A 15,080-nucleotide genomic window follows, 5' to 3' on the forward strand; every position below is an offset into this window, starting at 1 on the left:
TACTCGGCCATGAACATTGGTTTTGTCTGTAACCAGTAACCAGTCGGACGTGGACAAGAAATTATATAGACCGATATAATTGCCACGCTTGAAAAAAAAGCGATATAATTCATTAATGCCATTGGAGGAGCTCTGCCTCAGAGATGAAAGAGAAGCCGTTTAGTGGCGGGTGAAACTTATAGGAACGCACAAGGGAAATGATAAACGAGACACATTTATACCTTTAGCATTGCAGAGGCAAAGGTCAGCTGAGGCGTTATCTCTTTAATTGTATATCAAGTTATGTTGCCGAAGTAATAGCATAAAAACTCCAACAACAGGGAGCACAACAATATAATTATTACACTGACCATTGGCGCCGTTCGAGGCGCTGCTTTTGCATCTTATCAAGGTGCTTTTCACTAAACAAGAAATCTGACTTATGGCAAAAAGCGATAACAGTCCCCGCGCAAGGCTTCCCAGAACTGACATATGTTAGTTAGTTAGTTAAATGGGGGTTTAATGGCGCAAAAGCGGCTAAGGCTATGCTGCGCCAAACACGAGGTGTTCTAAAATACAGTTTATAAAGTGAAAGACTATGTTAAGAACCTATATTTTATGTAAAAATCCAGTGTCTTCTAGAAATTTACGGACGTCACATAATGGGACTAGCGGATCATCACCTAAAATTAGAGCAGGGTGTAACGGTATGTGTAGTTTATATAATTTGTGCAAAAGTGTTCGTCTATGTGTTTCAATCTGCGTGCATGTGAGTAATATGTGTATAACTGTTAGTGGCTGTTGACATTTCTCGCATGTTGGTGTATCTTCTTTCCTAAGTAGGTAATTGTGTGTGAAGTGTGTGTGCCCAATGCGTAGTCGGCATAAAACTACTTCGATGAACCGCTCCTGATGGTAGCATGACTTCCACTCCCCAACTACGGGTTTCATGAGATGTAGCTTGTTGTCGGTACAACGGTCCCATTCGCGTTGCCATTTTACCGTTAAGGCTTTTCTAATTGCGCGGATGCTATCTCTATATGGGAGTGTTGTGTTTGTAATGTCTTTGTGTGCTGCCTTCAATGCATATCGATCAGCTGCTTCGTTACCCGGTATCCCAACATGGCTTGGGACCCAGCAGAAACGAATTGACCTCCCGTATTCGTTAAAAGCCACCATGTTTAAAATGTCTCCAATCAGGGGTTCACGCTCAGATTTCAGATGTAGTGCCTTCATTGTGCTTAAAGAATCTGTATATATGACTGCATTTATGTGTTTATCAGCGATAATTTTTTTAACAACAACCCATATAGCGAAAACTTCGGCCGTGAAAACAGAGGCGTGTTGTGGCAATCGAATACTTTTTTCCCAATTTTCCGTTATGACCCCCACACCCACGTGTTCTTTCGTTTTGGAGCCATCAGTGTAATATTGCACGTTATTTTGATATTTGTTCTGAAGTTCACGGAATTCTTGTGTAATATGTTCGCGTGGGGTGTCTTTCTTCTTTAAATGTGTTAATGTCCAGTCACACAGCGGTTCAAAGTCGTGCCATGGGGGCAAACGCTTTGGCTTTGTGGCAACCTGGAGCAGTTCGCGTGGAATGTCGTAATCCCGGACATAGTCCTCATATCGCAGGACAAGCGGCTTAATCATGTTCGGTTTATTTGTATAGTGTAGGCGTGAGTTGCATTGTGTGAGGGTGTTGTAGCATATGTGTTGTGGTGATGACTGAATTCTTAGTACGTAGGAAAAAGTGAGTAATGCTCTGCGCTGCTGTAATGAGGGTTCATTACACTCAACATATAAACTTTGGACAGGTGACGTTCTGTAGGCGCCACTTGCCAGTCGCAGTCCAAGGTTATGTACTGGATCAAGTCGTTGGATGTAGGATTGTCTGGCTGAGCCGTAAACAATGGAGCCGTAGTCTAAAAGGCTACGAACAAGAGACCGGTAAATACGTAAAAGACACGTTCGGTCGGAACCCCAGTGCTTATGAGATAACACTTTGAGGATATTCAATGCTTTATTTGCCTTAACCTTCAGTGCTCTAATGTGGGCAAGGAAGTTTAGTTTTTTGTCGAAGATTACTCCCAAGAATTTATATTCCTGTTTTACCTGCAGCGCAACATCATTCAACTTTAAATCGGGGTCTAAGTACAACCCTCGTTTTTGCGAAAATAGCACTGCAACAGTCTTCTGAGTACAGAAGCGGAAGCCATTTTTCTCAGCCCACTCCATTAGTTTATTTATTGTTATCTGGAGCTGCCTTTCACATGTTGGTAAGTTTGAAGCGCGGCAGGCTATTTGCAAGTCATCGACGTATATGGAGTGCATAACAGAAGTGGGAATGACTTTGTTGATAGAGTTCATTTTTACAATAAAGAGTGTTGTGCTAAGTACGCAACCCTGTGGCACGCCGTTTTCCTGGATAAACGTGCGGGAGAGCGCAGTGCCTAGACGGATTTGGAATGTTCTGTTGGATATAAAATCTGCGATACAGTTTAGCATTTTGCCACGGATTCCTAGCGCGGCGAGGTCACGTAAGATTCCAAACCTCCACGTGGTGTCATACGCTTTTTCTAAATCGAAGAACACTGCCAGGCAGTGCTGTTTGTGTACGAATGCCTCACGTATTTCGTGTTCAAGTCGGACGAGGTGGTCTGTCGTTGAACACCCTTTTTTATAGCCGCACTGATGAGAATCAATGGAGTTCCGTATATGAAGCGTGAAAGTTAATCTGGCATTTACGATACTTTCATATGTTTTCGCCAAACAACTTGTCAGGGCAATGGGTCGAAAGCTGCATGGGGATGTGGGGGATTTACCTGGTTTTAAAAATGGCACAACTATTGCGTTTTTCCAACTTTTTGGCATGCTTCCAGATTCAAATATTTTGTTAAAAAATTTAAGGAGAACATCTACGGATGCTTGGGACAGGTGTGCGAGCATAGAATAATGGATCCGGTCCGGACCTACTGCAGTTTTCTTGCCAGTACAGAGAACCCCGTTAAGCTCTTGTAACGTAAATGGAGCGTTGTATTCGTCCCTTGACATACAAGTAGTTGGGAGTTTCTCTTTTTCTGCCGACAGTTTGTATTTTAAGAACCTGTTTGTATAATTAGCCGAGCTAGAGACGTTATAGAAATGTTCCCCAAGTATATTCGCTTGTTCTTGTAGTGTTGTCTGAGTGCCTGAAGGTGTGAGTATGGGTATCGTGTATGATGAGTAGTCCCCCTTAAACTTCCTGACCTGGTCCCACATCCTTTTGGATGTGACGGTGCTATTAATTGTAGATACATATTTTCGCCAAGACAATTTTTCCGCCTGTCTCCGAATAAATCGGGCTTTCGCTCTGGCTTGTTTGAAATTGAGAAAATTGTTTTGTGTTGGGTATCTGCGTAAAATTCCCCAGGCCTTGTTCTGCTGTTTTTTTGCTACGGTGCATTCACGTGTCCACCAAGGATTCAGGTTTTTCCGAACCACGCCAGAAGACTGCGGAATGGCCTTTTCAGCTGCAGAAATTATGCAATTGGTAAACTTTTCATTAATTTCCTCAATGCTTAGGTCTGTTAAATTAAGTTCCTCCAGCCTGGCACTTTCTGTAAAAACAGTCCAGTCGGCCATTTGTAACTTCCAGCGGCGTGGTTTATGAGCTATAATGGGTAGTGTTGATGGAAGGTGGATTAAAGCAGGTATATGATCACTGCCATATGGATTCTCCAGTACGTCCCATTTAAGATCGCTAAATATATCCGGAGAGCAAAACGCTAAATCAATGCAGCTAAAATTATGTGAGCTCGTTGAGAAATGAGTTGGCGCACCTGAATTTAAAAGACAGATGTTATTAGTCAAAATAAAATCTTCGATAAGTTGTCCTCTTTGGTCATTCTTATCGCTACCCCAAAGAGTACAGTGAGCATTGAAATCTCCAACTAAAACAAAAGGCTCCGGCAGCTGGTCAATTAAATTTTCTAAATCTCGAGTCGTGAAATGGGTATGGGGAGGGATGTATAACGAACAGATGGTGACAGTCTTAAAAGTTAAAACGGTGGCAGCTACTGCCTCAAAGGCAGTATTTAGTGAAACGTTCCGTGTAGGAATGCCGCCTTGAACGACAATAGCGACACCTCCTGATAGACGACTGGAGTGCTCGCGGTCCTTTCTTATGATTGTAAAGCCTTTAAGAAAATTTGTATGCTTTGGTCCTAGGTTCGTTTCTTGAAGGCAGAATGCCACTGGTGATAACTTATTTAAAATGTCCTTGATGTCACCTAGATTGTGAATTAGGCCTCTGCAATTCCAATGAATGATGAAAGCCATGTTATTGGGATTGAAAAAAAGAAACTTGTTTGTGTGAGCTTACGAGTTGTAGGTGACATGTATTTAAAAGCTGATTACTCTTACGAAAGGCGGTAACCGTTCAGGTTACCTTTCCTTTTCTTAGCGAAGGTATAATATGCTTATCCTTCTGTAAGCGCTCCAAGGAACGCGGGTCTTTTGGCGTCAATGACGCAGGGGTTTTCGGATCGACATCCATCGCCTTTCCCGAGGCGCTGGACGATCGAGAGCCAGGCGCCGAGACACGCGTCTCGGGCCGTGGAGTGCGGTTCAACTTAGGGCCCTGCGGCACTGTGGTCTGCTGGGCCGTCTTCGTTGCTGATGGAGCAGCAATGGCTGCAGCCACCAAGGGGGCGGTTGGGGTCTCTACAGGGGTACCGGACGTGGAACCTGTAGATTCCTGAGGCCGGTGTGTCGCTGCCCCCTGCCGCGTCACACTGGCATAGCTTGTTTGAGGTAAGTGTCCTAGTCTTTTCCTCGCTTCGTAGAATGAAATCTTTTCCTTTACTGTGAGTGCAATTATTTCTTTTTCTCTTTTCCAGCAAGGGCAGCTCCGCGAGTAAGCAGGATGATCGCCCTTGCAATTGACACATTGTGCGGGAGCATTACAGTTGTCGGATGGATGGTCGTTGGCACTACACTTCGCGCATGTTTCCTTTCCTCTGCATGATTGAGATGCATGCCCGAACCTCTGGCACTTGAAACATCGCCTTGGGTTGGGTATGTACGGTCTGACGTTGATTTTCAGATATCCAGCGTCGAGTGAACTAGGGACAGTGCTACTACCAAATGTCAAAATCACATGTTTCGTCGGGATCTGTTGGTCATTTCGTCGTAGTGTTATTCTCTGAACCTTAATTACGTTTTGCTCTTGAAATCCTTCGAGTAGCTCTTCGTCGCTGAGGTTCAAGAAGTCTTCTTCAGATATAACTCCCCTGCTAGTGTTGAGTGAGCGGTGTGGAGAGATTGTTACTTTGATGTCACCGATATTGGTGAGTTCGGCGAGCTTTTCTAGTTGACTTTTCTTGGTCAGTTCAAGGAGGAGGTCTCCGCTAGCCATCTTTGAGGCCTTGTAACCCGATCCAATTGTGTTTGCTAGGCATTTCGATACTGTGAATGGTGACAGTTTTCTAACGGTGGTGTTGCCTTCACTATGAAGAACGTGGTATTTCGGAAATGTGTCTTCGCTTGGTTTTAAAAAGAACTGGAATGCTGCTTCGGTGCGACCTCTTTTCAGAGGCCGATCTGAAAGTCGCGGGAACGCTTCTGCCATTGGATGGTTTCAAAATTCGGCGGCGGTGGTAGCCACCCACCACGGAGCCCAACAAGGGGACGCTACAGGTTCCAAGAAACCTGCAGACGCCAGCTATACAGCGCCACTATAACCTAATGTATATACCCAAGGTTGAATATACTACACACGGTTAACCCTTGCCGCCAGGAAATTCGGAAGTAAGAAGAAGTGAAAAGAAGACAGGAAAGATGAAAAGGCTAGAGAGAAAGTCGAAGATTGAAGAGGAGGACAGGAAAAGGCGACTGCCGATTTCCCCCGGGTGGGTCAGTCCGGGGGTGCCGTCTACGTGAAGCAGAGGCCAAAGAGGTGTGTTGCCTCCACCGGGGGGCCTTAAAGGTCCGAACACCCGGCATCGGCTCAACCCCCAGGATCCCCCTTTCCCCGGACACGGCTAAGCCGCGCACGGCTACACGCGGGAGGGTCCAACTCTCGTGTGCTCGGGTCCGTGGTGTCGCAACACACCAAACGCCTGCTTGCGCAGACGCCCCTGCGGGGAGAACTGACATATGATAATGAAACTAAGAGTAAATGCCGACTAAGCAACATACACGGGGTAACGGCGTGAGCCGTTGACGCGAGCTATCACTGCTCAAGGTCCTCACCCGAAAGATTGACGAAGCCGCAGTAGGCACCCAGCGGCATGGCTGCTTGTGCCCTTGTCGCTTGGTACGTGCTCATCATAGAAGTGAAGAAAAGTCCACCGCAGCGGAAAAACGAGGAAAACAGCAGGTTCACCAGGAAGCATAACGAGGCGATGAACCAGCTCCGGCAACCGTCAGGCCCGCCTTTCCTGGCGCTTGGCAGCTGGACGGACGGCGTCATTGCAGCAACTTTGTTCTCTTCCGCATCATCGCACCAGGCGGTGAGTGGTAACGGCTCATCGCAAGGTTCCTGCGAGGAGCACCGGCGTAGCATGCACACTGGTGCTATAGCAGTCAGGAGAAGAGCACCTCAGGAATTTCTTCTGGCAATGTGCGGGAGCGTTATCTGGATGCACGACAGGCGGAAAGATAGACAGTGGTGTGGACTCTAGTGATAAGAGCAGGACAGTGATCCCGCTGCGCACTCACGCCCTCTGACACGATGGCCAGGTGACATTGGCACAGTGTAACGACGTGATAACTACTTCACGATGATAGCGCAATTTCCGTTTCTAATCCTCCAGTTGATCACTAGCGCACGCATACCATAACGCGCGTTTCCCTTTCACAAAAAAAAAAAAGCAGCCCGCAGATTTGGCGCTTACCACAAAAAGGAATGCAAAAAAAAAGAGGTCGCCAGTCAAGAATACACGCACCGTGGGAAATTAGCACCACCTCACGGCTTTCACAGCGCACCGTCACAGGTGCCGCGGCATCGTACAAGTAGCGCGGCAAGGACAGAATGTGTACAGTGCTTCCGGCGCAAACACCGTAGAATTGCGGACGAACTACAGGACGTGATAGCACAAATTTCAAGAAATTTTTCCATGCGCTGTGATCCGGGGACAAAGAAAGCGCGAACGGGCCCTAACTATGATGACTGACATCGGCGCACTACACGAAAGATGCTGCGAGCTGCGTTAACGCGGTCCCGGGTGTTTTGGATCATTGATAAACACAAAAAGCACCACGATCCCTCTCGGCACAGCGTCATGCACGATTTAACTACCGCATCGGTCGGCGTCAGTGCGGCGTTCACGCACAGTGACAGCAGTGACAGCTGAAGAAGAGAAAATAATCTGACCCGTAATTTTACCGGCGCTGATGCCCCTGGGACAGCGCATCATGGGGGCCTGCACCGAAAGCAACCATGCTTTCTGTGGTCGGATGGAGGTTGACGGCGTAACGTAATATTTAGGTCCTTACATCCAGGCTTTGAATCCACCCATAGTACAACTACTGCATTTAATTTCCAGGTTATGCAACCATTACCCTATTTCAATTAATATTAATTAACTGATTTAGGTAGCTGTCATTATTAGACTGTGCTTGTAACAATCAGTGGTAAGGTTTTCTAAATGTTAAAATGGCTATACTGACCGTAATGATCAAATTTCTCATAGTTGAGAATGTATGTATGTATGTATGTATGTATGTATGTATGTATGTATGTATGTATGTATGTATGTATGTATGTATGTATGTATGTACCTACGTACGTATGTATGTATGTATGCATGTATGTATGTATGTATCTATGTATGTATGTATGTACGTACGTACGTACGTATGTATGTATGTGCAGGGTGTTTCAGCGTACACTTTCATAAATCTTTAAATGTCGCCTGTGCCAGATATCACAATTTTAGTTCATGAGCTGGTCTACTCGAAGCGGCGGACAATACTTGCAGAAAAAACTGAGATGCAAAATCGACTAATTCATTAACATTCACTAAATAAGTTTTTAACTAATTACATGGTGTCCCATATTGCAATTTACAAATTCTAGCCGTGGGGTTGGGAAGGCGGATCCACTTGGAACGAATTTTCAAGATGACACCAGTTTCCAGATATAAATTCCAGAACCTTGCGGAGAAATGCACTGGCGTTTTAGTTAATTTGTTAACAAAACGTCGTTTCATGCACTGAAGCACACGAGTACCTGGAACGCGAATGCTTTTCTCCGCAGTGTTCGGGAATTTATATCTCGAAACTCTTGTCGCCCTGAGAATTCGTTCCAAGTGGATCCGCCTTGTGAAGTTCACTGCTACAATTTGTAAACTGCATTATGACTCATAAGGAAATTAGAAAATAATTAAATATTGAATTCTTGTTAATTAGTAGTTTTAGCATTTCAATTTTTTGTGCAAGTAGTGTCCGCCACTTCGAGTAGACCAGCTCATAAACTATAATTGAGCTATCTACCACATGCAACCACATGAAAAATTTATATATATATATATATATATTACTGGGCAGGCGCGCACATTATACAGACAAGTCTACTTGCCGTCTGTACCGTGTCCGCAGACAATCTGCGGACTAGGTGTACAGGCAGCTCGAGTCTACAGGGAGGTGACCAGTGGGTGACTGAAAGGTGTAGCCTATTTAATCGCAATTATAAAACTGGTCATAGCTCAGAATATATATATATATATATATATATATATATATATATATATATATATATATATATTACTGACATTAATACTGACATTACTGACAAGTTTACCTGCCGTCCGTATGGTGTCTACAGGCTAGTCTACAGGTAGGTGACAGGGGTGACTTGTGAGTCGTAACATACATTGTGTAAGAGAACATGTCCTTGAAATGTTTAGCATCGATCTGCTAGAAATGTCATGCATTTTGCTCTTTATAGGAACACACAAGAGCTAGGACAAATGGCATTTCCGACTAAGCGCACGGCACTGAAGCAAGCAACTTGCCGGAAGTGAAGCCAGTCTCTCTATTCGGCTGCCTACCGCTACAATCGGTGCCACTGTATGAACGCCTCCCCTGCGTCAAGGACACGCCTGAATATTTCCAGTGGCAGAGAACCATATTGACATCGAAAGTATCACGACGAAATGTATTTATTCTGTAAAGTTGCAATATAGATTCCTCTTCCCTTGGGAAGCTCACCTGACCCTCGTTATTTTTCCACGAATCCTTAACCTACGAAGTGACGCGGAGAGGTAACTCTCTAGAGACCTTTCGTAGGGTTAGTTTATCCATTTTGTTAGTATAAATTATGATGGAATGTTGATTTGTCTGGTAAACTTACGTAATTTTATTTCTAGGCGCTGCAGAGCCTATTGGGAGAAATTTAAAGCGATAGAATCATGCTGCGTGCGTAATTATGTAGTCAGACATGTTTGCGGTTATTTAAATAAAAATGAATTGGATCGCAAACACGAAGCGCATATGGACGTTGTACGGATGGACGGAACGTATGGATGAGCTACGACCGGGAAGGAAATATCAACAACGGAGTTGGCTAGAATTGGAATTTGAAGTATCCACGTAAATATTCTACGCAACCTCACTGCATCGAAGATCAACGGCACCTTTATAATATGAACGCGTCTCCGTGGCAGCAGTATTTTGCCTCTCGACCAATTTACATTGTCCAGAACAATGCCTAATAACGCGTTTCCGCAATACGCCAAGTTCATAGCGCTAATTAGCCACATCTCGCTGTTGCACCATTAAACGCCTCATGTCCACGGGCACTACAGAGCAACTTGATCATAAGAATCCACGCACTGAACGTACTTTCATCGGGTGCAATATTTCTTTCCTCTTCCGTTGCTCGGCAATTGCAGCGATCGGCGTACTGAAGGCTCGCAACTTCCCACTTCGGCCTCAGGAGCCTTATGGAGTACGGAATATATAGTACACGACAAAGCGCAGCTGGTATAAGCGCCGAAACAAAAGCACAACCGCAGTTCACGACGTTCCGAGCAGCCATTTCCCGACGTCACGCATGCACACGCACACACACACACACTCGCGCGCGCGCACGCAGGCATACAGACGCACATACGTTCGCACAGTGCCGGCCATTACCATTTCAGGAAAGAACGACCACTTCGCCTCTGTAGTTTGTCTGTATACAAAAGCTTAAGGGGACCTTAAACACACATAAACATGCCATGGCTGCACACATTGGATCGACATGCCTAAATCACAAACCAGCTGCGGCAACTTGGCAACGCGCCTGGTGACCTTATTCTACATGAATATTTTGTAAATTTTCGACACTTCTTCCTTTATCTGGCCACAAGAGAGTGTGGGTTTGAGCTTACTGTTCTACGTTAGCGGCAATGGAAAAGTCAATCGATGAAGAGATCTTGTTACCTGGAGAAAAGCGTAGCGCTCCTGATGTCTGAGGCCAGCGTGTACACAACGTCCATCCACACAGCAAAGCTGCTATATGTCGAGCGAGCACTCGCGTTTAACGGCTGGTTGGTTGTGACAGACGACCTCGTGCGGCTTTGAGAACTTTGCGCTGCAGGGGATTCTGCAGCTGCCGGGGTGAAATACCATGCCTATCCAGCGCGCGTACACGTAGGTAGCGTACACGTAGGTAAAGAGAAGTTTAGTAACGTGGTTGAAATAAATACTGTACATCTAGATGCGTTGCGTCGAACTGTGTTTATCATCCTTCGCAACGTGCAATGTCGTGCAATGTTTGTGATTCTCCGTGACCAGGCTCAAAATTTCTGCCGAAACCTCAATACGAAATCAGGCGGTTGCAGTGAGAGTCGTCGACGCAACGATCTTCCGAGGACGAGAACTATCTAGGATGCTTGTCGAGGGGAGACTTGCGATGACAGTTGCATAGTACATGCACGTCTGAGTTTGAGAAATATCTACAGACACTTGGCGCTTCACTGTCCTTTCTGACAGAGCGGCACATGCCCATTCTGGAGGATAATTCAGGAATGGACATGTTATCAGTACCGTATTCCGAATGGGTCAAGAAGGCGGTAGCCCAAATATAACAAAATTATCAAAATCTTTCAAGTTGCTGAATACTATACGCGATTCCACTAATCGGTTTCTGTGCTTTACGGATGCCTCTAAGGAAATACAACATGTACAAGTTTTATGTCGTGATATACGACCCGTACGGCACACCGGGTCTGTGGCTCGCTGGCCCTATTTTATCGGTAAAAGCTCAGTGCTGTATTGGACGCAGAATACGACGATATTCAACTGCTACAGAATTTCGAAATTAAGTAGCCATACTAAATAGTAGCAGCCCACGATAAATGTAATAATATCAAATGAGGCTGTTTATATCATGCACTATTCCATTAAGAGGTCCGGCTGCATAGAGATACCAATGTGCAGGAATGTAACGTATAGGTCTTACACCGAGACTCTTCTTTTATTACGCATGTAGTGAAGAGGAGGATGAAGAAGACGCTCTGGTGTCGGCTGTACGCGTGATGAGCGTTTGTCTACTGCCGGTGCAACTAGATTCTGCCTAGTGTATTAATAAATCCCCATATTACATTTGGTGGAAGGTGCTGCACTCCCCGACCTCACACTGGAACTTCGCAGCCGAACTTTCACAACTGCTTCAGCCGCTACCATGAACTGGACTGCTAACAATCCACTTGGAGCATCCGCCTCTCCTATCATGTGCGGCGCCGTCCAGCGGCAGCCGGACCCTCCTGTTTTCCGCGGATCAGGTGAGACTGACGTTGAAGATTCGCTCTCTACCTACGAGCGCGTCAGTAATCACAAGTGGGATGACCCGACGAAGCTGCGTACCATGATCTTCTATCTTGCTGACCTTGCGAACCTCTGGTTCTACAATCATGAACGGGAACTACAAACCTGGTCCGCATTCAAAACAGCATTCGCGGAAGTCTTCGGTCACCTGGCCTGGCGAAAACTCCGTGCTGCTACGCCAGCGCGCTCAACAGCCTGGCGAGACTTACACCCGCTACATAAAGGATGTCTTGGATATTTGCACCCGCATCGATTCAACCATGAGTGAAGAGGACAAGGTGAAGCACATCCTCAAGGACATCGAGGACGACGCATTTCAATTGCTCCTGGCGCGAAACCTGTCGCTGCTTCGATGAGCTGCGTAGACAGAGGGTACTTGCGCGTAGCGCTGTTGCACCTGGCGACTCTCTCTCGGGCCTCACGCTTCGCTGCAACTCCACGCCAGCATCATCGCTGTCTGTTGAGATTAAGGATTTCATTCGTGAGGAGGTGGCGCACCAACTGTTGCCTCTCAACGATCGACCTCCCCAGCCTGACACATCTCTGGCTGCTCCCGTTAGGCTGGCCATTCGCGAGGAACTTGCTGGGTCGGTACCTTTAGTTCAACCCTGCCCTCCCGTGGCTGCTCCTCTGACTTATGACGAAGTCGCCGTGCGACCTGCTCCGCCGACGTTCGCGTTTCCTGTGCCAGCGCGACTTCAAGCTGCACTTCCTCCCGCGTCACCTCCTATTCCGTCTCGACGCCTACTTCAGACCCCCTGGCACACACTCGACAACCGGCCCATCAGACATAGTATCGTCAGCTTTGCGGCAGAGAGCCAAGACGTCGAGGATGTATGAAACGTACGGCTCTGTAGATGTCTGAACACGAGACGCAAGAGCCTTTCTCGCGGCAGCCTTGCGCCCAATGGGGTCGCCGAACAGTTCTCTGAGCTTTTCTTTGAAACTGTCCCAGCTGTTTATCTCGTCGTCATGCGTTTGGTGCCACACGCGTGGGGTGCCGCCGAGATAAAAGATGACATTGGCGAGCATGATCGCTTGCGGTGTTGCCGGCCATTTCGCGCGCTAGTGCCATCGTCGCACGCCACCTGCTAACGCTGCTGTCGCAACGCCAGGATAGGGCTATTCCCACGATACTACCGGGCATGCGATGCTTCCCGACCTGGAGTTCTGGCCACCTCCTCGACGCCCTGTCGGCACCCATCGTTCGCCATCACCGCGTCGTCGCTCGCTTTCCCTCTTACGTCGCGGCCAGTCACCTAGCGAGGGAAACCGATTGCTGCAGTTCCGCAGGCAAGAACTGCAAGCTTCGCGACTTCTACAAGGCCTGCACAGTCGCCACGCAAATTATTGGACGTTTTGGTCGAAGGAACCACCGTAATTGCGCTTGCGCTTATTGATACTGGGGCTGCAGTTTCTGTTATCGACGAAAAGCTCTGTCGTAGCCTCCACAAGGTCACAACGCCGTTGTCTGGTATGCTTCTACGCGCCACGACTGCGCAACATATAGCCCCGCTTGCTTAATGTACTCCAAGGGTGGTCATCAACGGCATTTTCTATGTCGTTGAATTTTTCGTGTTGCCTTCATGTTCACATGACATCATTCTCGGCTGCGACTTCTTGTCTCACCATCGTGCCATCATCGACTGTGCGAGGGCCGAAGTGGCGCTTTTCCTGCTTACCGATGTCTCACTGACTGACTCTTCTGAAGACAAAGCCTCCAACTCACCCGTTGTGTCCGATACGGACATACCACCCGAAATGTCTGTACTTGTGCCCATCTCCTCCTCTACCGCGCCAAACGCTACACTAATTTTTACACCGTCGCCTGTTTTTCTGCGTCGCAAGGCCCTACCTCTCCCGTTTTGCTCTCCTCACCACTGTATCTGGATTACCCTCTATGCTTGTGCGTACCCGTCTGACTACCCTGTCACTAGGTCGTATTCAGCCCCTTCACCCGCTTCACATTCTCGTTGCTTCCGACGACATGGCCTGTTATGAGCTCCACGCCCTCACTTCTCCCGTGCTATGCACATCATCATAATCATAGTCGTCGTCAGAGGTTCTTTCATCTGTCGCAGACGCCGATCTGCCGCCTCCGCATCCCCAGCAAGTCCTCGCACTTGCTCACAATCCTCAGTACCTCGTCGCGTATGTGAACAGCAATTTAAAGAAGGCAGAACCCAAGTACTCTGTAACAGAAAAGGAGTGCTTGGACATTATTTGGGCTCTCATCAAATGTCGTCCATACCTACATGTTCGCCCTTTTGACATTGTCACCGACCAATATTCCCTTTGCTGGCTGTCCTCGTGGAAGGATCCGTGAGGTCGCCTAGGCCGATGGGCACTTCGCTAACAAGAATATGACATCCGCGTTGTCTACTGATCGGGCACAAAGCACTCTGACGCCGATGCGCTTTCCCGATCACCGCTACCTTCTGATGTGGCCTCAGTGTTTCCGCTTTTCGCATCCATTTCAGCCTTCAAACGTCGCTGATATGCCGGACGAGCAGCGTAAGGATCCCCTGCTTTCCACTATGCTGAATTTCCTTTATGACCCATCCGTCACACCCTCTTCTCCAACAGTTCGTCGCCAAACCGCTCACTTTGCTGTACGCGACAACGTGCTTTACCGCATAAATTAGTAGTCTGATGGTTGCAAATGGGTCCTTGTGATACCATGACACATGCGTTCTGACATATGCGCATATTAACGCGACAGCGTTAAGGATCTCGTGTTGCAGAAAGCCAGTGTCGTCAGCGTCGGCGGCGTTGGCCGTGAGCGAAAGATGGTGGAAGGCAATTTATAAATAAAAACAACTTGCAAGGTGGGCTGGGTGGGAATCGAACCAGAGTCTCTGGAGTGCGAGACGGAGACGCTACCCCTCAGCCATGAGTTCGATGGTTCAAAGCGGTACAAAAGCTCCTCTAGTGAATGCGGTGTTGCCTTAGAAATGTGCCGTAGAAAGTTGTATTGCAGTGTATATCGGTAATTACGAGCATCTAAATTACAGAAGTCGCAGTTAAACGCGTAGCGAAGTACTTTTGCGCTACATTTCTTCTGCGCTTGGTGCACACGCGGATACATCTTGCGGCAAACACAGAAGACCCCCTGCTCGCAACGTACGGCGCTGCCCAGACAGGTGGCGCACCACTCGCCCGCTAATCCCCTTCGTCTCGTTTCAGCGCATTAGGGCCGTGCGGGGACCGGTGCGAGTATGCCCCAATACCCTTGCGTTTAATACGTTTTCTCACTCTCTCCCCTTCCAAGTTCCAGCGTGCGTCACTCGAACCTTCGT

The 15,080-nt window shown here is 47.3% G+C and overlaps 1 protein-coding gene across 1 annotated transcript in view; it reads right to left on the reverse strand.

Annotated features, from left to right (window-relative positions):
- LOC142574342 (uncharacterized) overlaps positions 1 to 10,487 on the reverse strand; it is a 49,660-nt gene extending 39,173 nt beyond the window's left edge. Inside the window, exons 1-2 of the mRNA XM_075683450.1 lie at positions 10,396 to 10,487; positions 6,217 to 6,505 (exon numbers count right to left, since the gene is read on the reverse strand). Coding sequence (XP_075539565.1) covers positions 6,217 to 6,436 — 220 coding nt within the window. The 5' untranslated portion in view covers positions 6,437 to 6,505; positions 10,396 to 10,487. The remainder of the gene's footprint in view (positions 1 to 6,216; positions 6,506 to 10,395) is intronic.
- Between the last annotated feature and the right edge of the window lie 4,593 nt (positions 10,488 to 15,080).

The sequence above is a fragment of the Dermacentor variabilis genome, chromosome 3, assembly GCF_050947875.1.
Source record: "Dermacentor variabilis isolate Ectoservices chromosome 3, ASM5094787v1, whole genome shotgun sequence".
Lineage (NCBI taxonomy): Eukaryota > Metazoa > Arthropoda > Arachnida > Ixodida > Ixodidae > Dermacentor > Dermacentor variabilis.